The sequence below is a fragment of the Tigriopus californicus genome, chromosome 5, assembly GCF_007210705.1.
Source record: "Tigriopus californicus strain San Diego chromosome 5, Tcal_SD_v2.1, whole genome shotgun sequence".
Classification (NCBI taxonomy): Eukaryota; Metazoa; Arthropoda; class Copepoda; order Harpacticoida; family Harpacticidae; genus Tigriopus; species Tigriopus californicus.
In genome coordinates this window covers 15042089-15067692 of record NC_081444.1, presented here as the reverse complement: position 1 = coordinate 15067692, position 25604 = coordinate 15042089, and the positions used below count along the sequence as shown (strand labels likewise).

The window sequence follows — 25604 nt, the reverse complement described above, 5'->3', positions numbered from 1 at the left end:
TCCGATTTGCCAGACCCCAAAGAGAAGCACAAAAAGACCAAATTTGGAACACCAACGAGGTCAGCGAGGAACAAGGTCTTAAAGAGAGCTCTTGGATCTTGAGATGGTTTTATGGCAAGGGAGGTTAAGAATTCCAGCTGCCCCATTCCCCTTAATTTCCACCCCATTTGTTGTGAACCTTAGTGAGTGGTTCCAAAGTCGTTTCATGAGCCAACAAGAGAGGCCGTAAATTATGTATTGACAAAAGGTGTATTTTCAAACACGACGAAAATAGACTTAATACTTTCTTTTCTTTGGGATCGAATTTTCAAATCACAAGAGGTTGTCCGTTAGTTCACTTATGTCCTCTAGCATGGAATCTTGTTTGCTCAAGAGGTCATCGCGCTCTTCAAGCAGGTCCATGAGAAACTCGTTGAGAGCCTTCACAGTATTTGTCAAACCCATGACAATGCGTTTCAATTCAACGGGGTCCGTACTTAACAAAGTCTGCCAGGATAGCCGATCCGCCCCAATGCGTTTTGAGCTGGCTTTTTCCAATTGCTGTTGCTGTTCGACCTGAAGTTGTGGATCCATGATGGGGAACGACGAATCCCGAAGTAGCTTGTAGTAGGCCTTGGTCAAAAGTTTGGCTTTTCTGAAAGACACATCCTCCGAGTCCTGGATTTTCCTCGCCAGAATCTTATGCAAGTTTGTTTCCAACGAGGGCAATGCATTGGGTCGTGGACCTTGAGCGCTTCCTCCTGAACACTGGAGGCTGGCACAGTTGGATCCCAAGGACATGGGACCACTTGAGGGAGAATCTGTAATGGATATTGACGAAGGTGCAAGCGAGAGGAACTGCTCCCCAACATCGGACACGGGTAAAGTTTTACACATTTCAATTTCGTCCACTGTCTCATTCTCGTCGAAGGTTAAAGTATAAAGGTCGAGGACGAACCGGCTGTCCTTCTTATAATGACGCCTCACTTGAGGCTGAACCAATCTGGAGCGAACGTTAGTCAAATTGTGAAGCTCATAATTGGAGGGCAAGGATGAAGGCTGATATTCGCCCAAGCCGTTGTCCCAGGTGTGAGCTCTTTTGAACACCGAAGGCGAGGCCATCATGGTTTTGGGCTGAGTGGTTGTCCCCATGGCATCATCCTCAGCGAAGCCATTATCGCTGATGTCTTCAAACATCTTGGATCCGAATGCCTGCGGGGTTAGAGATCCTTCCCGACTGGAGGTCTCGCCCCCTACAAGAAAGCTCGTCGAAGACATGGATTTCAATTGGAATTGAATACTCCGTAAATTATTCACTGGATCCCGGAACCCCCCTCTTTTCTGGGTTCATGCGAGTCGGTCTCCCTCGTGAGTGTGGCAGTTTTCCGTGATAAGCCCTCAATGGAACATTTCAAAAGATGGACTGAATTACAACGGGGGTCTCATAGAGTGAAGAAAGAAGGCTCCTCGACTGGATGAAACGTTGCAATCCCATCGTCTCCTGCTCGGCTTCCTTCCATCCTTCGTCACCGAGTTTTTGAAATGAGATGTGTCGCACTCGCTCACTCAAAATGGAAATCTTTTCTTCTGCAATTCGGGTTCTCTGTCGCTTGCTATCTTGGATGGGTGGGCTGGAGAAAGAAAATCCCCATCAAGAGAGAACTAGAGACATACACACGCACCCACCCCCCAGTAGTAGCAATGCAGGAGGAGATTGAGAGAAATGGCAAAGTCCACAAATGGATCGAAGTACGGCAAAGAAACTTGAAAACCCTTTTACAGAGATATCAAAGGCTTGGGAGTAAAAGATAGGATTCAGCCCTCTTTGCTCAACCATCCACATGCACAAAAATAAACGCCTCTAAAGATCAACAGCTGATTTCCCCCACTTGCCACTGGCAGGTATCAAACACAACTGACAAAGGCGGAAATCCATGAGCATTCAACTCAACGCGGACTGACTACCTTCAAAATTGTTAGATCGGAACCACTGATGATGATGATGATCATCATCATCATCATGACGGCGACACGAATGCACACCACCTTAGATAAGTACATACAGAAGTGACTATCCAAGGCAACCCGGTGGGAACACGTTTTGCCTCAGAGGCGAATATAGGGAATTTTCAAGCCTTGTCTAGCACAAATCGGGGCATTCTCCTCACACCAAGGATAATGTAAAGGGAAATCACTCATGGTGACTTTTCCTATCTAGGTTGGCCGTCTGAACCAGGGTCTTAGTCATCCACCCCGGCTCTATAGATCGTACAGACGTACATGCTATCATAATGGCAGGTAGGGTAACATGTAAAGCCGATCCGGTATAATTTTCCCTCTGAATTGGTCCAATCGAGGCTAAGAGCAAAGAGCTCCAGAGCGTCAGTGCCACACTTGGTGAACTTGGCGGAGTTAATCGTCATGCACATTGAAGGACAACTTAATGACATTGTTGGAGGAACTAAGCTGAAAGAGCGAGCGATCGTCCGTTGCTGGAAGATGGTTGAAGCAGAAAGATAATTTTCTTTACATATTAGCTGGAATATCAACGTGAGATTCCCAAGACAATTTGGATTGTGGGAGTGAAATCGACGGGAATAAAGCTCTTACCCAGAATGCGCTCGGCAGCTTCGTTTTTCTTTTGAGATTGATTCAATTTTTTCATCGCATCATATGACAGAAGTTTTTTTTTTGTTCGGAAAAAAGTCGAGGGTGCGCAGCTAGAGCATAGTGTATGCTCAGTCAGATTTGATGGGACTTGATTAAAATGCCTCCCTTCCTTCCTTCCTTTCATCCTGGTTTTCCATCCTGCTTTGCCTGCTCCAACTTGAGAGTAAAAGTAAACTCGTCTGAGGAAAGTTCCCGAATGAGATCCAAAATTGGGTAAAATCCGCTTCTAGCTAGTAAGCATCCGCCGTACATACATTTGGCTTTGTGACTGTCGTCAGTTTTTGGCGAAATCTCCGATTGGCGTTTATCAAGGCACATTGACAGCTAAAGGCTTATTGAGGGCAAAGCATCTGTTTGTAGGACCACTCCAAGCTTGTTCCACCACACCACCAACCAAGCAAGATCCGCTCCACCAACGATGAGGGCTTCTCAAGTTCTTTAAAAGGCATAAGTAGGGGCTAAGCCGGCCTTACAAGGTTTTTAGCGGGTATCATCCTTCGAAATACAGATATAAAGCGATGATGACAGATTAGCCCGGCTAATACGCGGAATATCCACTTAAAGAATGGTGTGTGTCTGTGGGTGTGGAGTGTGAGCCAGTTTCATTGGTCTGGAAGGGTACAACTCACTTTGTGGAAGGTTGGGCCTACAGCCAACTTCCTTGGAACTAGTGGGAAATACCTCGGTCCTCGATAGTTCAGGGCTCCTCCATCCACGAGAGTAATCTATTAAGCCTTACTTAGTGGGCAACCGATTGGTTCACGTCCAACTCCCTGCTATTAATATACACGCACTGCACAATAGCCTGCAATGTCTAAACGTAGGGATCTACAGATCAAATTGGAGCTAGAACTAGACAAATGGATGCACCATCAAATGAAAGTATTAGGATCGTATTCAAATGCTGGAGAAAGATCTTTAAGAGTTGTTTTCACTCGCTATGTAAATGCTGCCTTACCAGTAAGGGCACCATGACAATGTCTGGGGTCGATACTCTAGCCCAGATATGCCTTCAAAAGGCCCTCTCTAAAGGAGCATTGGTCCAACTGGATTCTGTGAGTGAGAACAAAACAGCGCTTACGCCCGGCAACCTAGATAGATATAAATGGGTATAATGTTGGTGGTTCCCCCGAGCAGTCGAGTCAATTTCACTTTGTGCGAGTGCATTGAATGGGTGTTTAAGATACAACAAAGATGGTTGGGATGGTTCTAAAAGAGAAAAATGGTTGTTTTGCCACGACTGTGCCAGAAATGGAAATCGTTGTGCCACAAGCCACTCTTGAAAGTATTGGGGGCAATTTGGAACAGAGACCACTTTCCTTCTCAGAGTAATACCTCTACATAGAGTACAGTACATATCGCGAGCTTTCTCGACACTGCCTGTCATTACATTGAAGAGAATTGCTTAGAAGTTAATAAAATGTGCTCCACTCTCTCGAGGACTGGTGCTGAATACGTTTAAGGAACAGAGTAATGTGGACAAGTATTTTCTCGACACAAAAGACCACCTTTATAGAGCCGTTATGAGGAACATTCCAATGTCCCCGGTCCTCGACTCCCTTAGAATGGGATAAAGAGCACAGAAGGCTCTTTTACTTCCCCAAGGATTCTTGATAAGAAGGTATGATGCTCGGCAAGACTTGGCCACGCAAGATTCCTGGCAAATGGGCGGAATTCCTCCTCTTTATTGTTCTTAACCCGTGCGCCTTTAGATGGACCGAGCTTGGCAATAGAGACATTCCGAGAGATGAATTTATCACAAAATAAGAGGTCTCAGTTAACGGAGTGTCCAATTTAGGAGCCGTGTATGCAGGAATCAATTCTTACTTAATGGCGTAAGTGCGATATTCATTTTTGTTCAAAAAAACGACTCTCAGCCATCTTTTGACAATGGAAAATTGATCATACCCAATTCTTTAATGTCTGTCGTGCAAGAGCAATTCCTGGAATAATTGGGCCTTCGATCAGATTTTTAGTCGCCCAGCAAATCACCAATCCGATCGTCTCCCAAAAATATTCTTACTCGAACAGTATTTAACGAATTCTGACCATGATAATCAAAAGAAAAAAGTAGAGGGAAACCCTAAGCACACAGATATCTCAAGGGAGGGAAGAAAAGAAAGATATATTTTAATCAAAAATCCAAAAAGGGACCCAGACTCGTTCTTTTGATGTTCTCTGTGGATGAGTGAGTAAACTGAAAACCTTCGTGAGATACTGCCATCCGTCTTGGATGAAGTAAACTTTGGAATTTATAGATTGGGGATCCAAGGCTAAACCAAGAATAATGGTTACCGTATTAGAACCATCCTCCATCACCATAGGCTCCAATTTCGATGGCTCCAAATTGAAAATCAAGCAGCGGCAAGTGATCAAGTTCTTGGTGTTCCCTCACTTGAGCGTGGTTTCGTTGATCGTGCGGCCGTTGTTGAGGATGCCCAAAATTGAAGAGGGATAGGAACTTGAACACTTGCAAAATGGAGAAATGCATATGTCTGTGAATGGGATTTGAATGTAACAACAGACAAACATATTGCAAGGTACTGAACACTCTAATGAGAATGATCTCGACCGGGTGAAACAACGTTGAACCGACATTTAGCCAATTTAACTCATCAATGAACACGAGCCCAACAATTTGAGACTTAAGAACAAGATTTCGATGCCAGATCATGTATGAGGTCAACCCATACCACCCTGCAGTTTGAGCAGTCCACACAATTCGAGCACAGAAGCTTCTCACGATTATCAAAGCACCAAAATCAATTCGTGAAAACAGGGCCATTGGAAGAACGATGAAAAACGCGCAAAGATTGTAGAGTAAGACGAAGTTCTCCACATTTTCCCGTTGATTAGTCGCTTTTGAGTCACTCATTTCGTCTGTTAGATTGTTCATTTCCTAGTGTCAAGGCTTGCCATCAAAACTAGCAAAAGGTCAATCTGGCATAGCTTAGTGAAAGATTTCTGCGAATTGCACGTTACACTTGATATAACAAATAAAGACCGGTTCTGAAATGATGGATTGTGGCCACATCTTTGTAGTAAATGAAAAACAAAAAAAAAGATGAAAAAGGGTGCGAAGGATCGGATAAGATTTTAAGTTTGTTCCAAAAAAATGGAGGCAAGTATAAAAACATGAAAACGGATGGATAAAACAATAATAGAGTGTGCAAAGTTATGTTAGTAACATTGGGAAGGGAGGGCATAGGGGTGGGGATCTTTGAAACTAAGCCTGCAGAGAGTTAGGGTCGTGGTCTTGAAAAGGCACTCGTCCCCGTCATTGAAATTCTTCGACTACTTGATTTTTAGGTTTGGCAATAGCTTGGTTGTCAATTGCTGATCTGTGATTATCTGTGCCAAAATACATATTGTTAGCTGTATTCCAAGGGACTAATGTTCAGCCATTTTGTCAAGACGATATTTCCACTCTAAAATCAGTCAAACATCTCCCAGAAAATGAGTTTTAACCAATTTGGTCCATTTTTTTGCTCTGAAAATGACGCAGTATTTGAAAATTTATAACCTAAAAATTTTACTCTTGATCTCTATCAATTGATGACATCATTTCCATATTTTTCAAAAAAAATTGGCATCCCTGTTGTTCTGGCTCCTTTTATCCTGGTTGCTCGAATAAGGCGGGAAACTACTGTTTTGAAAGGGAGTGGGAAAGGAGAGTCTGGTGCAGTTTCTACAACAAGATGATCAATGAGAACTCATCATACGATTGAATGAGCATTCAAGGATCAAGACCAATATATTCTTGCCGTGTCATAAAAGGACCAAAACCACCTTTGGTCATGGTTGGTAGGCCAGAACGCTCTTCTCTTTTTCTTCTTCTTCTTTTCCTAGGGCTTTCTCGTTAGGACTAATCTTTTTATCGGTTGTGTTCCATGTTGCAAGGTCCAAAGAGGGTTCCAATATATATGGTTATTGTGTGAGAGAGGAGAAAATTGAATGGATCTAGTGGTTGGGGAGTTGGAAGTGCAATGCTTGCTTTCGAGGTTATCCACTTATTGAGCGGAGGGGAGGAATGGTGCATACAACGAACCAGAGCTTATGACTTCCATTATGGTACACACACCACCAAGAAATGAAAGTAATGTCCCTCTTTCTTTGACAAAGGCCACGCTCTCAATGAGGAGACAAATCGAGGCCAAAGAATAGTGTTTACACTCCATCAATCCCTGGAGAATGACGACTGTACCTCTTCTCCTTAAACCCGTCTGCCAAAAGTTGTCAGTGTTGTTCCCATAGTCTGGTTTACGGCCATTTCGTCCGTCAATGTCTGATGATGGTGCTCACAGATCCTGTTTTATTGGCAGTTCAATATCATCCACCTTAGTAAGTCGTTTTGTTGCAATGTTGGCAGCCCCTCTTAAAGTGGTTCTTGAACACTAAAACCTGAGCTTCTCAATGATTTGTCCAACCTTGGAAAGGCCAAAGTAAAAGCATTTGTTTTGAGCGATTTTACTATTTGAAAATTCTGCCAAAGAGAACGCACTTGAGTTCCCTGATCGATGAATACCGATGCTTCACGATGAGTAGAAGTTGAAAAAGTTGGAAGTAAAGGCTACCAACCCCTTTAGCGCTTTAGGCAATAAGTTAAAGTCTAATCATCTGATAAAGGCGCCTAGAGGGCAAGTTAGAACCTCCTCGGCTTCGCTCAGCATGAGCTTTAAAAGAGCCCACCAACAACCTGTCTAGAATTCGGATGAAGATGTAGAGGGGGAGTTCCTAGAGTAGTTGTTCAGGGNGGGGGAAATTCAAGGCGCTCTCCTCAAAGTACAAAACCAGGGCCACTTATGAAAAAGGGCGATTCGTAAACTTGTACATGGGATGTTTTTTAATCTGATTAACCGAACATGTGCTGAAAAACGCATAAAACATGCACGTTTGTTAGCTGGGCACTTGCAAGCTCTACTTAGTGTCTTAACAACAGACAGAGGAAATATATCGATGAATTTATGGCAAATTTGACAAGAATTGAAAGTGAGGCTACTGGGATAACATGTCGACCAAGCATGAAGCGAGAATGATATAAGAGGTTCTTCAAAATATTGTTCTAATGTTCCGCCGGTGATTATAAGCACGGAATTTCAAATGTCGCAAAACGCTCGTCAATTAGTTCAATCTCGGCTTCATCGGGAAAGGTTGCATCTTGGGATATCGAATCTTGGATCCAGGTGCCATCGTCCCAAGTACGAAGTGAGGCACCCGTAGAGACGTTCCAAGTCAAGATTTGTAATGTTCTGTTTGTCAGAAGTACTTCATGCCTCGAATCTTCCCCAGCTGACAAACTTGGCAAAAGTTGCCACTGCAGGCTTCCTCGGGTCAATAGTTGTCTGGAGGTGGGAAGAAATTCTACTGAAGATACATTTCCCCCATTGCCTCCGACAACGATCACCCCCTCTAAATCAGGGTGCAGCACTCCTTTGGAAACCAAGCGACATCCAGGGTTTGTGCGAGGCTGCTTCATTTTTGGCAGGATGGCCCAACCCCTCCCTGTAAGAGTGTCATACATTTCGCTCGTTCCATTGGCTCCAGAGCCCCCCAAAATGAGTAGAATTCCATCAACGAGAACGCTGCAGGCGCCAAATCTGGGATAGCTCAAGGCCTGGCCTTCAAACCATTTCATTTCCACTTGGTCATAAACTTGGACCATAGGAGATGGATTTTCCAAGGTGCCTCCACCCATGACATACAGTTTTTGCTGCCACCCCAAATGGGTCGATCCAGGGCTAATGAGCTCAATTGGGTCCGGCATTGAAACCCGTTCATGGCTCACCAGAGAAAAACCCGAGCAAGAATGGGAGGTAATCCCAGTCTCTTTGCTAGAATTTGCGGAGCTGGAGTTTCCACAAACCATGATCTGGTCGTTTAGATGGGAGAGAAGAATCGGATTTTGAAATGTAAAGGTCAAATTTGTCGGGCACATGTCTAAAGTGATATTGGACCAAAAAATCTTCATTATCCTGTTATCCTCTGCATTATCGGTTCCGCCTCCCAAAACCAATCCAAAGCGATCTAAGAAATTACAAGCTTAGTAAATAAGTAAGTGGAGTCATATTTTATTATGTGTTACCAAACTCTACGTACCAGAATGTTCTTTTCGTTCTTCCAACAGATTCTCAAGACTCTGATCATCTTCGCTCTTGGTTGTAGTTGTTACCTCAATCACTTTTGGCTTCATGGTAGGAATTGGAGAGGTTATTTGCAGAGGGGCCAAAGTCGAAGTTGATTGGGCAATGGTTGAGTTTCTTTCTCCGTCGTTGAGCGGGTTCGTATGATTTAGGATGCCCGTGGACTTAGAAGTCGTGTCAATGACACTTTCAGTCTGATGGAACAACTCAAAACCGTTTTGATTAACATATTTGTTCTGGCCCTGAACTTGATCAGCTTGCAAACTTGAAAAATCGGACAATCCTTGGAGACGGACTTGTTCGTTCGCGCTGAGGTTTTGCTGATGTCCTGGAGTTAATGCTTTTCCACTTGCAAAATCATTGACGATGGGCTCTTGTTGGCCGGTCGGATTTCTTTTGGGCTTTTCCTCCCATGCGAAATAGAGATGGAAACCCTTCGCAAAAAAATCCTGGTTGGACTTATTGTCATTATTCAGAAATACAGGGATATGAATATGAACATTTGGAGGAGTTTGGGGGGGCTTTGGGTAGCGATCAGGGTGAATCTCTCGCTTTAAAGAGGGCTCTTTTCGGTCAGATGTTGATAAATCCACAAAGTCAAAGTCATCCCCACCATTCCACTGAGGCTCAGGGCTATTGGTTGAATCCAAAAGGCCCAAAATCTCATGAGCAAACTTTTGCCAGTCTTCATTTTGAAGCATAGTGTCTAACTCTCCAGATTTGGCCAATTCTAAGGATTGGCCCAAAAAATCTGATTTGGGATATTGAAGCACGGATCCCCTGGGCCCCTGGGTTCCACCATAGTTCGTCTGCCTTGAAATTCTCACAATATGCTCCGAATCGGAATCTTCAATTTCATCGGACGAGTCGCCTCTGTTTCTACCAAATGGCAAAAAGAGCCTCTTTGACCTGCCTAACAGCAAACAAAAAGTTTTAATATTTTACAAACCCACGTATCAAGATGAAACTACCCATTGTCTCCTACCTTTGCTTCCACCGGGAAAACCACTTTTAAATCCTTCGGTCTTAGTTTGAGCCACGGCCAGAATGACCAAACACAACAGAAGCTCTATTTTCATGTCAGAAGACTGTCATCGTTATAAATTAGGATACGATGAATCTTTCTTTTCAAGCGTTTTCTTGTTCCGTGAGAATGAGGGCGGTAACTTGAACCTCATAAATATACTAGAAACGTCGAAATCTACGGACTTATAGTCCTAAACCTTGCTGTATTTCTTTGAAATAATCTACAATATGTGCCGTCTTGTAAAGACCGTGCGGTGCATTGTTTCTGTTTTAATGTGTTCGGATGACTCCGGGTTGAAATCCATTGTAGAGTTGATACTTGTGTCCAGCTCTAGGTTGATGACGAAATACGAATTGAGGTTGGAATGGATGAACGGCCACCGGTTGTCGTTGGAGAACTGAAATTATCACAATTATAAGTTATGTCAATTTTCAGGGGTCCGGATAATGGAAACTCAAGTGGACATAGACTCGACTTACTTCGGACTATTTGGGGATCGGCGTTCACGTTTCTAGGATAGGCGACGGGAGGCGGAGTTGTTGTGGTAGTTGGATAGTACGCCGTTGTTGTGGTTGAAGTTGTAGTTGTTGGATACGGAGCTCGTGTGGTTGAGGGAGTCGTTGTTGGATAAGCTGTGCTGGGGGTTGTCGTGGACAAAGGAATACCCATCATTAACATTTTGCATTCGTCAAACCTCTGGTAGCAAATGTTTTCGGGTTGCCCTTCCCTCACTTGACTCGCAATGCAACCGTTGAATTGCCAAATACACCCGACTGAAAAGATGAACAAAAATGGAATTGCCAAGCTACCCATCTAGCTTTAATTTCCCCAGGTCTTACTCATAGTATCGGCGTAAATGTATGGTTTTTCGGTGGTTGTGGTGGTTTCGGGCTCGGGCGTTGGAGGTCGCGGTGGTGGGCCAGGGTATACAGGGTCATTGCTTGGTTGGGGCAAAGAGTCCATGTAAGCCTCTGGATCCATTATGTATTGGCAACAGTTGTCAAAGCGGAGGTCGCAGCATTCGGCTTGCCGCAAAGACGAGGACGGGGCAGACTTCCGGCAGGCGAAAAAGTCCCAAACGCAATCAGCTGCAAAATGGATTGGACTTTTGTTTTAAGGTGCTGGATGTAAACCAAGTCATTGCCATACTTAATGTGTTCTTGTTCTTGGAATTTTTTTTTGTCCGAAAACATTTCGAGAAACGCATTTTAGATTGCCTCTCTTTGTTTCAGATACAAAGATTCGAAAGTATTTTAGCTCCAAATAAATCCCTTTTTAGTTTCAAAGTGGAAGCCTGATTCCGATACATAAGTTTGAATTGTGTTTAAGTAATTTCAGAATAAGATAAATTTCTTTATCGTTACGGTACTATAATTGTTCGAAAAAGATAACTTTTTGACATAGTAGCATAATCAATAGTGGAAATTACTGTGAGAAAACCGGTTAAAAGGAAGTGCGTATGATATCCAAACTTTTTTGTCCAACAATGTGGCTATTCAGCTTTTTGTGACTAGTTTTGTTACACCTATATCCTTACTAACATGCTAGCTAATTGATTATTTGATGTGTCGTTCATTAAGATGCTTACCCACAATCCTGGCCGGCCTGTCACTGAAAGCCTGGAATCCTGTCAGGGCATCACACGTGGCCTCAGGCTCGCCATAGTTTTGAGCAGCACCTTAAAAATTGTTGCATATGTTTGACTAAGTGTATGAATCACACAAGGACCACCTTTTAGCTTTTGCAAGCTTCCTCCCCTCCCTCAAATGCTTCATTCACAAACAAAATGTCCAACCAAAACAGTTGAATCATGTCAAGTGCTTGATATGAAACAGATCTACATAGCCAGAGGTGGTCTTGTGAGTAATGAGAAATTTGAAACACCCGTCAGTGGGGTCCCGTTTGATGCAGAACCAGTGATAAATCGACTACAAATAGCTCAACTTACCGAAGGAAAAGAGAATCGAGGTAAGCACAATCGTCCCAGTCAAGCAGCTAGACATGGCTAACATGGTTTCACCAACGTAGTACAGGCGTTGGTCGTTGGTTGTCTGAACGTCTTTTGCCCTGTGGTGGGTTGTTGTTTCTGATCAACTTTTTTGGTCGCCGACTTTTTGTACTGTGGGTATGAAAGGACTCGGACTAATACGTACGAAGATGGTTGCAAGTTCTTGCTGTTGTTCTCCTCTCAAATACCCTTTTTGCCGACGCTTGACCTGATTTCATAGAAAGTGTAGCATCCCAATCATCTTGAGACAAATCACATTGGTTCGGACACAAATAACAACATCGAACAATGACACATTGTCCGAATGCGGCAAAACTCCCACACGCACTTGAACTATTTTGAGCAATTCAACAGACTCGCCTTTTTTTCAAACCGGCTTTTTGAGCCGAAGAATGGTGAACGAAAGAACAAGACACAAGTGGCTGCTGGAATTCTAGACCACAAAGTAAACATCTTTTGAACAGTTTAAGCCGCCTTAAAAAGACCTTCGGAAATGTTTGAGAGCTCTTCACTTGGTCCTTCAGCGAATGATACCATGTCATGAAATTTGCCATGGTTTGCAAGCTTTCTTCTTCATGTTACCAAGTTGGCTTCATAATGAAGTTTGATGTGCATGTTTCTGATTTACTAAGCTTTGTGTCCTCTTGGCAATGAAAGGTCCCCCTTGACTCATCAGGTTGTTGTATTGGCTGATTTGAATGCTTTGGCCGCTATCAAACATTCAAATACGCGAACTTGATTAATATATGCGTCTTTTTAAATTGTCCAACAACGAGAGCGTAAATTTACCCAAAATGTTCCTGGCAAGGTTGGTCCATATTACAATGGTTTTGGTTTTTTGGCACATTTGATCATTTTCAATCAATAACATAACATGAAAGTAAATACTCCAATCGTTTATTTCTTACCTGCGATGAACAAAAAACGTCATAAAGGCAGGACTTTATTCAACCAAAACCAGTCGTTTAGAGAGAAATTTGGGCCAAAAGAAGGCAAACTGAGTTCTTGATCGAACGTCATCTCTTTAGAACCTGTTGCCCAGAAAGAGTTTTTTCGTCTGAGAAGTATTTTGTAAGTAGGATGAAAAGTGATAAGGATACGTTTTTCTTTTGACATTGATAGGGGAAACGATTTCTTGACGAAGTATATCTGCTTGAATTGTAATTTGTCATAAAAGGAATATTTTTCTCGGAAGTACGTAGACGCCATCTCCGTAAAGAATGGTATGACATCATTAGATAGCTTCTGTGGCCCAATTATCCATGAAAATTGCTGCAGCCATAACATAGTTCATATTTAACGCTTTCGTAGGCCAAATCTGAAGCAAGAAATTCAACACTAGGAACAGTATTGCTTTTTGGATTTGAAGAGCTACAGTCTAAAATAATGGATTAGTGAATTAAAAATATCCACTTTTGCGTGCATGTGAAATACAAACCCAAATGATCCTAACCACCCGACTAAATACACCTTGAGTGATCTTGCGGCCCTCATTGTGTTACAGCGCTTATTTATGTTTGAAAGGAAGCATAACCGTCCTGAAAGTTGCTGAATGAAACAACGTCAACATTCCTAGAATACTCATTCACTAGGTTCATTGCCAATAATTTGTACACTACTGTTGAACAATCAGCAGAGTTTTCAACTTTGATTGAACAAAGCTAATTTTGGTAGATTCAAAGCCTGACCTAAAAGTTGATATTTTTTTCCTAAGAAAGGCCAATAGAGTGTCCAGCTCAAAATGATCATTGTCTCCCGTTCTTTATGACACTGCACCATAAAGAGAATTGACCAAAATTAAACTGATAAAAGGAACCTCAGATATACTATGGCGAAGCTCTTCGGTGTATAGCTTACCTTTTAAGGCAGGGAGAGACTGCAGCGAGATCAAAAGAGGGAGAAAAGACGAGAGATGTTAGCGGGTCGAGGCCCAAGATTTGACTGAAGATTTCTCGTGAGTTCTGTCACTAGCAAAGACCCTATTTAAATACGGACCCGCCGCCATTCACAAAGTGCGGTCAGACTCTGGCGTACTTGAATGCAATTGGCGAGGAATGTATCATTTTGCCCACAGTTTTTTCGCGGATTGATGCAGCGTGGAGGTGTTCAAACAAGGTGGAAGGGCAAATATATGGTTGCCAGGATTTCCCTATTTGATGTATGTGTCAAGTAATTGAACTGGTTGGGTATCTTTATAGCCCTTGTGTCCGTTAAGTTAGATGCCAGTTATAGCACCACGTGGTCAACTAAGGCATCAATCTCGCCGGAGGATCGACGGACATGAGGGTAAAAGAAAATTGGCATTGGTCCATTTAAATATTAAATAGTGTATTCAACCTTGGCCACACCTCATTTGGTCGTCCTTCAATTGTGCAAATTTGAATTTTGGTATCATTGAAGTGCCCAGTTTATAGTCCAAAGTCGATCTGGGCTATTGTTTGGTAAACCCAAAATGGATATGAAAATCATTGCGAATGTCTTGGGTATCGATTCTGATCACGGTTCTCCCCAGGAGGCATCAAATTCCACAAACCGAAATGACATTGAACCCTTTCGAAGGATAATCTGTGTACAGTATTTAAAAAGAGATCGATAGGACAGAATTCCTTCTCGGATCGTCAAGACCCGGATTTCAAGCAGGTAAGCATTTGGGCAGGCACTCTTTTCTGACGAATGTAGGCATCCCCGAAATTGGAATGACCAAAAGTTTGCCCTTGAATTCAGTCATCTTTTTTAACGCACGATGAAACTAACGGACAAGAACTTGACAAGTGGGATTTTTGGAAAAAGTATTTGTCCTTGGTTTTTAAATCATGGAATTCAGGAAATAGAGAATCAATTAATAAAAGAGGCAAAAGGCGTTCATGCTATTGATAACCAAAGGTGTAGGCGAAGAAATTTGCTTCACTATCGGCCTCAATGCTTTCACTGTCTTTGAAATGGGCCTGCGTACCAGGGGGTGGAATTGTCTAGTTGTTACGATCAAGTACTTGACCTCTCCTTAAGTGAGCACCGTAAGCACCAAGCAATTTCGCAAATCAAATTTTTGGCACATACGAGTCCATAACCCCCTGCTACTTCTTGGCCATTAGGGGGTTTCTGCATATCAGTTATGGGCCTGTTTCTATGGGACCATAGTTTGATTGGCTATTGCGTGAATTTTCATACGTGGGCTGGATCACCGGAGTACTCTGCATCTTATTGCTTCTTTCTCGTGGTATCCATGAGCCATTGTGCGAAAACCACGAGAAAGGCTGCTCAAAAATTGCAATCAATATGGACAAAGATAAAAATGAATTAGACAAAGATGAAATCAAAACTAGCCAAGATGCACTTGTGTGCAGTGAACGAATGAAAATAGATCGCAAATAGGGTTAAAAGCATACGTCTCCAAACAGACCTATTATTCTACTAATGTCAGTAGAAAGGCTTGAAAAAAGAAAAAGTCAACCAATTATGTTGTATGTTAAAATTAATGTGTCCAGTCCTTTTTGGGGCTTCACCAAGTAAAGATCCAAATTAATTCCAAGTATGGTAAACAAATAAAGAGTACTCGTTGTGCAAGAATGGAAGCAATCTGATTTGAAAGAACCTTTGATGGCTGAAAAATTCCGGGAAAAATCCACGAAACAGAGGCCAAATAGTTGTGGTCAATCGGTAATTCATTATCAGGACGATCTATGGATTTTTTACTTCTCTCTTTCACATTTCGATGGTGCAAGATTGGGTGGCAATTTTAGTCAGGCTCCTACGAAAAAGATGCATTGTGACGATGGACACACTTAGTTTAAGGTGCGGTAGATCAATTTTTATGGTCTAAGAAATCCCTGAAATGCACTTGTTAATGGCTATTGAGTCTGATGAATAGGACAAGTCAAGCTCATTTTCACCTTGGCTCATTGATGTGTCGCTTTCGAAATCGTAAATGGCGTTGCTAGCCAGTCTTTTTTATTACATCCTATCAGACGCGGCAGAGGTCGACGAACAACTATTCATGAATACTTTGTAAATTAGGGGCGCAAGGCTTTGTCAAGGCTTCTTCCAAGGTACTGAACATACATCGACAAGACCCTGAGCCCATGTCTCTTGTAAAACTGAAAGACCAGATGTACTACAAATAGCCTCTCAAGGAGGAATCATCGGGGTTGAAGGGTAGCTTTTCCGCTTCTCCAAACTTGTGCCATCTGCCAATTGCCACCGCCGCCGGGATTGGAACCTGGACCAGGATTGGATGGTGGAGACCCAGGGAGCGGTTGGGTGGTGGGTACTTTAGATGATAATGGGGCTGAAAAGGGATTAAAATATTATTTGTTGTGGTACTCATCTGTAAAAGAACGTATTTTTACCAGAGGGCAATGGACCTGTCGAGGACTGATCCTCGGGAGACCCAGACACTTCTGTTGCGGCGACTATCGTGGATTGTTGTACTGAAAGAGCTGGAGAAGACGAACTAGCATATTTAGGAGCAACGGAATTGAGTTGGTTTGATGGCACAGAAGAGTTATGGGAATCCAAGATTTGATGGTCAGTGGAGTTTTCTTGTTGTTCTGAAGGACCATCCGTGAAATTAGGAACCATGGACGGAACATTGGACATGACAGTCTGTAGCTCCAAAATTTTGGGTTTAATGGTCGATTCCAAAGATGCTTGAGAGTTCGTTAGGCTGGAAGACCTTGATGTGTCTGAATTTTCGGAAGCCAAGGTTGACGTCCCCATAGGTGTTGTGGATTCATGGTCTGAAGACTGAATTTCAGAGACGGGACTTTGAGTGGGGAACTCGATTGGTTGTGATGATAGTCCGATGGCTTCTGAGATTGGCATTAGGTTTGAGCTATAAAGAGTGCCCGAAGGTGTTGTTGTAATGTAACTTTTGGGTGTAGTCGATGGCACCTGAAATTCGTCCTTATGAGGCTCATCTGTTTCGCCATTAGTGTGAAGGGTTGCAATTGTATCAGCAGGGCCATAAGTCACAGCAAAAATTTCAGTTATATCCGTCAACCCTGGTAACTCTGGGGAATTTTTGGGCATAGGTGTCTCAGGTATTTCGTTTTCGTTAATTGGTTGCTTGTCAAACGTCTCAACAGTTACCGAATTTTCCGGGCCCTTTGTTTGTGCTTCCACGTCGATTCTAGTACTTGTTCTTATCTCAACTTGAGGCTCATGGCTAGATGATTGATCAGCTCGATCCCTTGTATTTTGAGTTTCTTCCGGCGGGTTAGTTTGTGGCAAATCCTCGATATCGTTATAAAATTCGTCATTGTGAGGAATGTACTTCTCTTCCGGGGGGAAGGTGATAAAATCTATCCCAAGGGGTCCGCCTCTAATTGTTATTCCTGCACTCATGTTGGGCACTTGTCCCGATGGAGCGGCTTGGAAAACCGTGACTGGACTTGGTTCGGCGGTGATGAGTTCCATCTCCGATCCTGTTGACATGCCTTGACAATCATCTGAAAACTCACTCGGATTAATGTAGGGAAAATCACGTTCATTGACCATGAATAGATGAAATACCTCCCCTCTTTAGCACTTCTGTAATATTAGACACGAGTCTTCCGTTTTGATAGACGTGATAGTGGAACACAAACTCCTCCGGAATATCCGGGCTCATGTTTAGGAACTCGTCAAAGCTGAACTCAAAGCGTCCATCTTCGAGGGGATTGGCAACGAATGACTTGGGCGGGAATCGAAGAAGAGCCTTGTGGTCCCCCGCAGTTGTAATGAAGGCAGATACGTCCATTGACGATGGTGGAAACACCGGATTTGTGCATTTGTATTGGAACTGGTAGCCACAAGCACTCTGGTCCATGAGATAATGCCCTCCGATGAGGTGCAGTTGCCTGTTTGAAGAAAGTTTTTTTTTTTGAATGGACTTCAATTGTCATTTACATTTTCATACTTATTGCCGCCATCAATTTTGGCGGTGGTGTTGAGGATTTCTCGAGAGATTGAGTCCATGGTGACCAACTTCAGGGCGTATGTGCCTGTCATATCGACTCCAGGGTGCCAACACGTGATAGTCTCTTCCTTTTCCGGAATCGTGTCCGTTCGCAAGAACCGGTTTTGCAGGGTTCCTCGAACTGAATTCATAATGGCGTGAGAGGGTTAAAGGAAGCAGGGGGCAGATTGGCGATGTCATTCGAACTAACCTGAGGGTTGCAGGGTTTGCATATTGGTTTCATAAATAGGACTGGAATATATATTAAGGAAATTAATGTTCGTAAGTATCGATTAATTGACTTTGGGAGCTAACATTATGCCACAATTTGAATTGGACATATATTTTTCCCACCGGAAGCTGGTCCTAAACGTACCAGGCCCAGTTTCGATCTTCAACAATCTGGCCCTCATTATTCCATACAGAAACCAACTTGATTTCATTTGCCTTGTTAGGGGCATTAAGAGCAAGAAATGTTTGACTTCTCGCTAAAAAAAGGTTTTCCTCAAGACAACAGTCGAGGAGGAAGAGCGTGCATTAAGGCCAGGATGGAGGCCCTGCCTGCAAACAGCCACACTTTGAAAACTCGTTGATATTCATGTATAGACTCTTGAAGCATTTGCAACAATAAATATACCGTAATTTAAGGGAATGTACCCTTAAATGATACTAACTTGTATCTAAACCATGTCATGAAACGAATTTGTTTATGTGTTGCTTCAAGACCGCTATATGCCGTGTCAAGGTATTTGAGTTGAAACTTTCCTACGATCATCATTAGAGGGTGGATTTGAAAATGATATTTAATGTCATAAAATGTCATTCTGATGTTTTTTCCCGAGAGCGTGATTCGAACCTATGCCCTATGGGGAACCATGTCTTGCCCTATGGGTACATGAGACCACTCAGCTACCATGGTTCCGATGGTTAAAAGCTAAGATTTAGGCAAAAATGTTAAGAAAAACGTTCAGGAAGCTCGCTGTTTTAGGATGCAACAATTAACCTTTGATAGTTATGGCTGCAAAAAGTAATGCATCAAAGTTATAGGAAATATTTTATTGCTTCTCATCAAAATGCTGAGCTGTTGGCAATAATTCTAACGCTAGTTTGAAAAGTTTGAAAGTGTGACTGATGAAAAGTTGAGGATAGGTGGGCATTTCATGTCTTCATTTTTACGTTAAAAAAAAAACTAAACTAAAAAAACTATTGGAAGATTGTGAAATAACTCAGATGGTTTCACTTTTAGTTCTCATAAAGATGCCTGAAACCTTGAAGTATCAACACTCATTTTTTTTAAATTTTATACATTTTGTACAGTGGAACCCGCTCATATCGTCCTCCGCTTATAACGTCAATTCGGTTATATCGTGTTTGCTCAAAGTCCCGGTTCATTCTTGCATGAAGTCTTTATGTGTTATTAACTCTACTTATAGCGTCGTCTCCCTCCGGATGTATCGTCATTTTGAGGCAAACTTTTATGCACTTTTTTGATGCAAAAAAACTTTTATTTATGATTACACACCACGGGTGAATTTGCTTGTTACTTGAACTATTGAAAAAGATGAACTGATCGTGTCAATTCGATCTTGAAAACAAAAATAGAACACGGATGAAAAACTGATGACCCTGCTGCTCATTTGGCTTCCAATCAAGCCAAATTCAACTTTGTCCGGAGTTTCAATATGCCTCCAAAACAAGGGAATATTTTTTTCAGTCAAAGCAAGGACGCTATTTAAAAGCCTAAGATGATCTTCCAAAGATGCCATTTTAGAGAGCTCAGAAACCTCCTCAAACGGAAGTAAAAAAACTGTTTGAGACATTGAAGCAAAGTATCCCTGACAGTTTCATTTGGAAATCAAAAAAAGTTTCAAGAATTGCAGCTCTTTTGAGTTATGTATCGTTTAAACACTAGATTTTAAGATTTATTTTCGTATTTGACGTCGCTATGCACCTAATAGAGAAAATTTGGATTAATCGTCAATTTGGCTTGTCCCGCTTCACCCATTTGGGCTCCAATGAGTTCAGCAGGTTTGCAAAAGGTAGAGCAAGTCCAAAGATGTTTCACTAGGAACATTGAAGATATGAGAGAGCTCTCGTATTGGGAGAGGTTAGAACGGTTGGGATTGTACAGTACTCAGAGAAGGTACGAAAGGTATCTGATATTGTATGTTTTCAAAAGCATTCATGAGCTTTGTCCCAACCCAGGATTTAGGGTCAATTGTAGTGACCGTAGAAGCTTACGTGTGCGTTTTGAGAGCACCTTCAAGCCCTCGAGAATCCAGGCTAGTTAAAACAATGAAGTCCAACTCTCTTCTTTCTCGGGCTTCCCTTTAATAATCGTAGGGAATACGTAGCAGACTTGGACAAATTTTGGTAGCATTCCAGATCAATCTTACATTCAAGGACTAGCTCGGTCTGCCAACTCAAATTCTTGGTAGACCAAAATATCAGTAAAGATTGAAAGGTAATGAATAAACGAATTGTAACCTTTCATATCAATAGTACGGGGATTACATTCCCTTTAGCGGATAGAAAAGCCCGCGGAAACAAAACCAAAAAAAAAAGCAAAACAATATTCAAATAATTGACGCCCGTCTTTGTGATCATGCAACAACATCATTGTTTTTGTGAGCTTGAAACGGACCTTTGAGTGTAAATGTAAGTATATACTATACATGTCCGCAAAAATGATCGACCTTCTTTCAGCTACGAGTATTGATGATTTGATTGCGTTATCATTAAGATAGTGCGACCTTGTGCACTCCCGCTCTCCACCATTAATAAATCCATAAGATATTCAAGTTAACAGAAGAACAAGCTCAGGTGCATCCATAGTCGGGGATTAGTTTCTGACTTGCTTACGCTCCGTTTTGAAAGATGGTGATTCGCTTGACCTCCTCGCCCTATTTAAGAGAAAAGCTGTATTTCATGTAGTGATGAATGTCGGAGTGCGTGGCATCAATAATGTCGTGCGATCCATCCGCTCTGAACCAATTGAAAAAGTTGATATGCGCCGTCTCCACCCAGCCGAGGAAAGCTATACGCCCAAGGAAAGCCACAATTAACTTTGTGCTACCTTCTATTTGGGGGATAATTGAGGAATGCAAACTAATTACCAAGGATAGGAGTAACCGCCGAAAGAACTGTCCGATCTAGCCTCATTGGAGCGACTCCCGAATTTTGTGTTAGAGGGCTTTCGAATGTCGACTTTTTATGATCAAAGGCTTGCCTTGAAGATCAGATATCAGACGTCAAGGGTACACCAATATAATATATTTATTTGTCTTCTCATATACGTGGCCAACGCTCCCAGTAAATGTAAAATTTTACAGGACAACACAAAGTCTGGAATAGGGGCCGCTTTTTCTTTTTTCTGCTCTTGCGTTACATTTACATCACAGTATTTCAACAAGCATGTATCCATTTTTCAAAACATTTTCCAACTTTGACGGCCATATTAGTTATGTGGGGGTGGTGGCATTGCTTTTTTTTTCGTTCATTCTATGATTGCGGTATGTACAATGTTATTGTGAGGTAGCAGAGCCCTTACAAAAAATGTGCAACTTTGGTTGCTTTGTGACCAAGCCGATCTTCACCAAATCCGTGGAGATTCAATGTCCTTTGATTGTGGCAGTACTCCAATTCTCCAGCACATTGATCGTTGGGAGAGGGAGGGGGTCGGGGTTTTGAAACGTGTCTCAATAAGATAATTACATAAAATCGATACGGGATGAAATACGAGGCATTGGACATGTACGAGTAGATGGTCTCGCAGATACGAAACCTCTCCACACAACGAAACTTGACAATCCTGTAATGTGTCTGTCCCTCTCTACTAGCTGAGACATAGTCCCACACGAGGCCGGAGCATTCATTTGAGTTGGGGTACCGGAGAGATCGTGGTGTTGGTGGCATGGTGGCATATTTTCAGGTGTCTCATACACACAGTGTTTGTTTGTAGCTGGGTGAACACTCAACTTTCATCAAATACATGTTTGTCATTTGTCAACGGAACCAGCCTAAAAGTGTTGGGGTCCCTGTTCATACTGTCTGAGCTTCTCTTGCAAGGTCTTCTTTTCATTCTGGAGGCGGCCATTTTCGACATTGACCTCGTCAATTTGCGCCTTCAGCGTGGCGTTCTCCTTCTCCAAGAAAGCGGCTCGAAGTGCGATCTGGTTCTCTTTGAGTCGCCGAGCCTCACGGGATCGTCGGGCGGCAATATTGTTCTTGAGCCGCTTCTCCCAGTACTTGCCATCCTTACTGTCATTGGGCACGTATTGCTGGAATATCAGGATAAAATGATAACAATGAAAAATGACAACCGCTAAACCCGTTCGTTACCTTCCTCCTCTTCCGGATGATCGGTTGTGGGCGGAGTTCTTCGGTGGAGAATGCTCGTCTTCGCGGGTCGAAATCGGCACCGGGGATGGTGGCCAGGGCCAAGTCCTCGGGGGCGAACTCGATGCTCATCTGGTATTTGCGCTTCTTCTCTTCCTTTTCTCGCTCGGCGCGGGCACGCTTGCTTTCAGCATAGAGGAAGCCATTTTCGCCCGACTATAATAAAGAATTTATAACTCAAGCCCCAGGCGGGAACGGTCCAATGCGTCTAGGGTCGCTAGATGTGTGTACCTTGGGCAGGAGGTTCTTGGGGGCGGGTCGTTTCAGACTTTTGCGATCGTGCTCACTGGGCTCATCGGAGAGCGAATCGTGACGATCCTCGCTCCGATCTTCATCATCCTCGTCGTCGTCCTCGTCGTCGTCGTCATCTTCATCGTCCATGTTGGAATCGTTCATCTCCATGGCTTCCATTTTGGACCGCAACGGCGAGCTGGACATCTTATCGGGCGTGTTCTCACGGGACTGGGTCGAGCCCATGATGGGATCCGCGTCCAGACTAATGTTGTTCTCATTGAGGAAGTCGTCAATATTCATTATGGAGAACTCGGTGTCATCCAAAGGGGGTAGAGACACGGGCTTGTCCCAAAGCTTGGGACCCAAGTAAGCGGCCTCCGGATCATTGACATTGACCACGGTCTTGCCCTCCTAAAGGAACAATACCACGTTAGGTTCCACTTCATGATGGCTTATACCATGGGCTTTAGTCCGTCCTATCATGTATTTGATTTGTGTGATTTGAGACCAGGTATCAAGCGGGTTGGCTCGACATTTTCATCAATTCGTCATAATTCATTAATATGCTAAATTAATATCAGTAGGCGCAGGGAGGGAAAGAAAACGTTTTCAAAGGGAGAACATTGGAATAACTTCAATTCAATTGGCCACTTGATGTGGCCCGCAAGGATATTGTCACATTTTCTTTATCAGAATCAGAATTAATCAATATAACCTATCCTTTTTTATGTTATTTAAAGACATAATAAAAAATTAATTAGAACGCTACGCTCAAGCCAAAATGGACCATTGCGATGTCTCTTTATTTCCTACTTTTTTTTTTCTCACCTTTTGCTTGACCCCATTTTTGGTGACCAGGACTTTATCGGATCCTTTGGTATCCACGCCATCATCTACGGTGATATTGAACAAGTCCACCTTCTCCAAAATCTCCTTGATCGTCAATCCATTCCATCCGGGTTGGTGCATGGCCCCCGTTATTCCCGGTACATCTAAGCTCCCGCCCCCCGCCACGCCCACGGGCACATCGATCTGCGGACCCATTCCCCGATTCATGCTCGAAACCAGTAGGTTCGAAACTTGGCCGCCAAACTCCGATGGGAACAGCGATCAAACTCAAGCCGTACGTTACTACGAGCCCCAAGCCTAATTTTTCAGTCACGTCTTCACGGGTCGATTAGCCGCGTTCCTGGGGACTGGCTAGCCTCACGGGTTCACGGTCTATTTCACAAGCTCTCTGGCTCTGAATGAAGATCTCTCTCAGATTGGGTTGTTATGGCTACGGATTGGAAATAGCAAGATGCTCGGATATCTCGGAGTTCCACAATTGGTGCCTTCTAATTGTTCACCTGAGTCGCTCTGAACGGAAAGAAAAAAAGACGTACACGACTAAGACGCCGACGCCACCGCCGACGCCGCCGAACACGACGTACACAATACACTCACTCAGTCCAAGCCTTTGTGAGAAGCTCGAAATGTCGTAGGGAACCAGGACTGAGAACAGGGAGAACATACGCGTGACTCAGGGTCAAGTGTACCATGGCATGAGCCCGTGGATCATTATTTCTAGGCTGGGGTGGGCATGAATATGGCTTGAGGGGATGGAGAATGGTAGATGATTTAGAAAGTGGAGGTTTTGATCCTAAAAGAGCTAGGATTGTAAGGGGAGAACAGACGAATAAGGGGTGAAAGGCGGGTTTTGGGTTGGGATGGCTTGGTCACCTTGGTGTCAGGCCCTCGAGGACGAGGAAGCCTGGGCCTTTCAGAGAGATCGAGCGGATAAATAGGGATAGGGTGAGCTCGGATCAAGTCGTTCAAGCTAATTGATTAATGGACTTCTATGATAATGATAAAATAGATCATGGAGTACGTCAGCAGTGGTGTGGAAAGCTCGGTCGAAGATCGAACGTCTTCTAGCAAGGCTTTGTAGATAGAGCTATGCGTTACCTCCTGATCTGATGCATCTGATGCATTGATGAATTTCATCCTCATGTTTAAGTACTCAATCAAGAGGTAATGTAAAACTAAAACGTCTTCTAGCAAGGTTTCAGAGAGCTTTCCTCTCCACTACTTCCGTACTCCTTGACTATAGTAACACTGGAAAACCAGCCTTATGGCTGAAGGGAATTGTTGGGTCTTCTTTTTCTCTCCCAAATGTGTTTAACATAATCATCATTCTTTGATTAGTGAACTATGCAATGACTGAGTCCCAAATATACAAGTCAACATTGTTGGGAACCTGAAATGGATGGGGATGCATAAGTAATGAAAAACAATTAGTTAGTTTTCAAATGGCCTTAGTCGGCAGAACAAGATAGACTGGCCAATGTGTTGACCACTTAAAATCTTACCTTCAAAAAGAGCTCTATGATAACGTCCCGCCGCTTGTTTTTTATGCTCTGTCGGTCCTTTTTTCAATCATAGGTGGAAAATTGATATTTTTTTTCTCATTATTTCCTTGAATGAGATTCAACATGTTTAGTCACCTGTACTGAGCTAATCTTGAGGTCATGAAAGGTCAATTACTCTTCTACAGTCCCCATCATCTTTCAAATGGGAGGAATCCAGCCATTCCATCACCATTGTCCATCTGCACCATGTATCATGATTTACTCAAAAATTCAAAAGTAGCAAATGACCTCAAAATGAAGGATTTTTGTAGATGACAGCTTTACGGTTAGGTCCCACATAGTCGTCAACTTGTGAATGTGTCATGAAATATTCATTTGAATCAAAGGTTTGACGCAAACATGAATTTCTAGTGCAGTAAAAAAAAAAAAACTAAAGATAATTTCAACATGATGTGCCTCTGATTCTCATCGTTTGACAGGAGAGTGGCACCGTTGCAATGATTAAAAGTAATTTTGAAAAGACAAGGCTTGAGAAAAGAAAAAAAAGAAGGCTCGAAATGTCAGCCTGTTTGTGTGCTTGAAGTTATCTCTAATATTGAGAACAAATGGCGGCGACAACGCCGTCTCAAAACGTTTCGTAAGTCCTTCCACTGGCTCAAGTTCTGAAGTCTAACCAAACGCAAAGTCTCTTCATCATTACTTATGCTTGAGTCTTCGTAGTGTTTGATATGTTTGTGTAGCCAAGCGGATATCTTATGTAATGCGTAGTTGAGGACTCGAAATCGGACTGCATTATAGTAGAAATGTGCTAATGCTTTCAAGGGCCTAGTTAACTAACATCTTCTCACAAAGATCATAATGT

The 25604-nt window shown here is 42.9% G+C and overlaps 4 protein-coding genes across 7 annotated transcripts; all 4 read right to left on the bottom strand.

The window, feature by feature from the left end:
* Window positions 1-219: 219 nt before the first annotated feature.
* LOC131881036 (uncharacterized) lies at window positions 220-6206 on the bottom strand. Its single transcript, XM_059227790.1, has 2 exons — window positions 4945-6206; window positions 220-1610 (listed from the first exon to the last, which is right to left on the bottom strand). The coding sequence occupies exon 2, from the start codon at window positions 1255-1257 to the stop codon at window positions 313-315; it is 945 nt and encodes a 314-aa protein (XP_059083773.1). The 5' UTR covers window positions 1258-1610; window positions 4945-6206; the 3' UTR covers window positions 220-312.
* Window positions 6207-7598: 1392 nt separating this feature from the next.
* On the bottom strand, window positions 7599-9996 carry LOC131881025 (uncharacterized). The gene is made up of 3 exons (XM_059227771.1): window positions 9775-9996; window positions 8746-9702; window positions 7599-8673 (listed from the first exon to the last, which is right to left on the bottom strand). The coding sequence occupies exons 1-3, from the start codon at window positions 9866-9868 to the stop codon at window positions 7730-7732; spliced, it is 1995 nt and encodes a 664-aa protein (XP_059083754.1). The 5' UTR covers window positions 9869-9996; the 3' UTR covers window positions 7599-7729.
* A 1-nt stretch (window position 9997) lies between these two features.
* LOC131881026 (mucin-2-like) lies at window positions 9998-13914 on the bottom strand. 2 transcript variants are annotated; one of them, XM_059227772.1, is made up of 6 exons: window positions 13682-13914; window positions 11765-11935; window positions 11405-11494; window positions 10656-10904; window positions 10296-10589; window positions 9998-10213 (listed from the first exon to the last, which is right to left on the bottom strand). In XM_059227772.1, the coding sequence occupies exons 2-6, from the start codon at window positions 11826-11828 to the stop codon at window positions 10086-10088; spliced, it is 825 nt and encodes a 274-aa protein (XP_059083755.1). In that variant the 5' UTR covers window positions 11829-11935; window positions 13682-13914; the 3' UTR covers window positions 9998-10085. The 2 variants fall into 2 exon arrangements, with proteins under 2 accessions (XP_059083755.1, XP_059083756.1); XM_059227773.1 differs by lacking the exons at window positions 11405-11494; window positions 11765-11935; window positions 13682-13914 and adding an exon at window positions 10966-11052.
* A 1821-nt stretch (window positions 13915-15735) lies between these two features.
* Window positions 15736-23839, bottom strand: LOC131880203 (hepatic leukemia factor-like). 3 transcript variants are annotated; one of them, XM_059226756.1, is made up of 9 exons: window positions 23220-23839; window positions 22389-22802; window positions 22101-22313; window positions 20876-22039; window positions 20622-20796; window positions 17971-18011; window positions 17336-17901; window positions 16171-17271; window positions 15736-16109 (listed from the first exon to the last, which is right to left on the bottom strand). In XM_059226756.1, exons 1-4 carry the CDS (start codon window positions 23445-23447, stop codon window positions 21779-21781), a joined length of 1116 nt encoding a protein of 371 aa, XP_059082739.1. In that variant the 5' UTR covers window positions 23448-23839; the 3' UTR covers window positions 15736-16109; window positions 16171-17271; window positions 17336-17901; window positions 17971-18011; window positions 20622-20796; window positions 20876-21778. The 3 variants fall into 3 exon arrangements, with proteins under 3 accessions (XP_059082739.1, XP_059082737.1, XP_059082738.1); XM_059226754.1 differs by lacking the exons at window positions 22101-22313; window positions 22389-22802; window positions 23220-23839 and having other exon boundaries at window positions 20876-20977; XM_059226755.1 differs by lacking the exons at window positions 22101-22313; window positions 22389-22802; window positions 23220-23839 and having other exon boundaries at window positions 16186-17271; window positions 20876-20977.
* Window positions 23840-25604: the final 1765 nt, after the last annotated feature.

Bases quoted from the DNA above. Each gene is read 5' to 3' on its own strand.
- LOC131881036 (XM_059227790.1), bottom strand. From the start codon at position 1,257: ATGTCTTCGACGAGCTTTCTTGTAGGGGGCGAGACCTCCAGTCGGGAA.
- LOC131881025 (XM_059227771.1), bottom strand. From the start codon at position 9,868: ATGAAAATAGAGCTTCTGTTGTGTTTGGTCATTCTGGCCGTGGCTCAA. The intron at 9,703-9,774 runs GTAGGAGACAAT...GTTTGCTGTTAG, and splicing joins TTTTCCCGGTGGAAGCAAAG to GCAGGTCAAAGAGGCTCTTT. The intron at 8,674-8,745 runs GTACGTAGAGTT...GTAATTTCTTAG, and splicing joins AGAACGAAAAGAACATTCTG to ATCGCTTTGGATTGGTTTTG.
- LOC131881026 (XM_059227772.1), bottom strand. From the start codon at position 11,828: ATGTTAGCCATGTCTAGCTGCTTGACTGGGACGATTGTGCTTACCTCG. The intron at 10,590-10,655 runs GTAAGACCTGGG...TCATCTTTTCAG, and splicing joins CATTTACGCCGATACTATGA to TCGGGTGTATTTGGCAATTC. The intron at 10,214-10,295 runs GTAAGTCGAGTC...TGATAATTTCAG, and splicing joins CGATCCCCAAATAGTCCGAA to TTCTCCAACGACAACCGGTG.
- LOC131880203 (XM_059226754.1), bottom strand. From the start codon at position 17,630: ATGGACCAGAGTGCTTGTGGCTACCAGTTCCAATACAAATGCACAAAT. The intron at 17,272-17,335 runs GTATTTCATCTA...GTGAGTTTTCAG, and splicing joins AGAAGTGCTAAAGAGGGGAG to ATGATTGTCAAGGCATGTCA. The intron at 16,110-16,170 runs GTAAAAATACGT...ATCCCTTTTCAG, and splicing joins GACAGGTCCATTGCCCTCTG to CCCCATTATCATCTAAAGTA.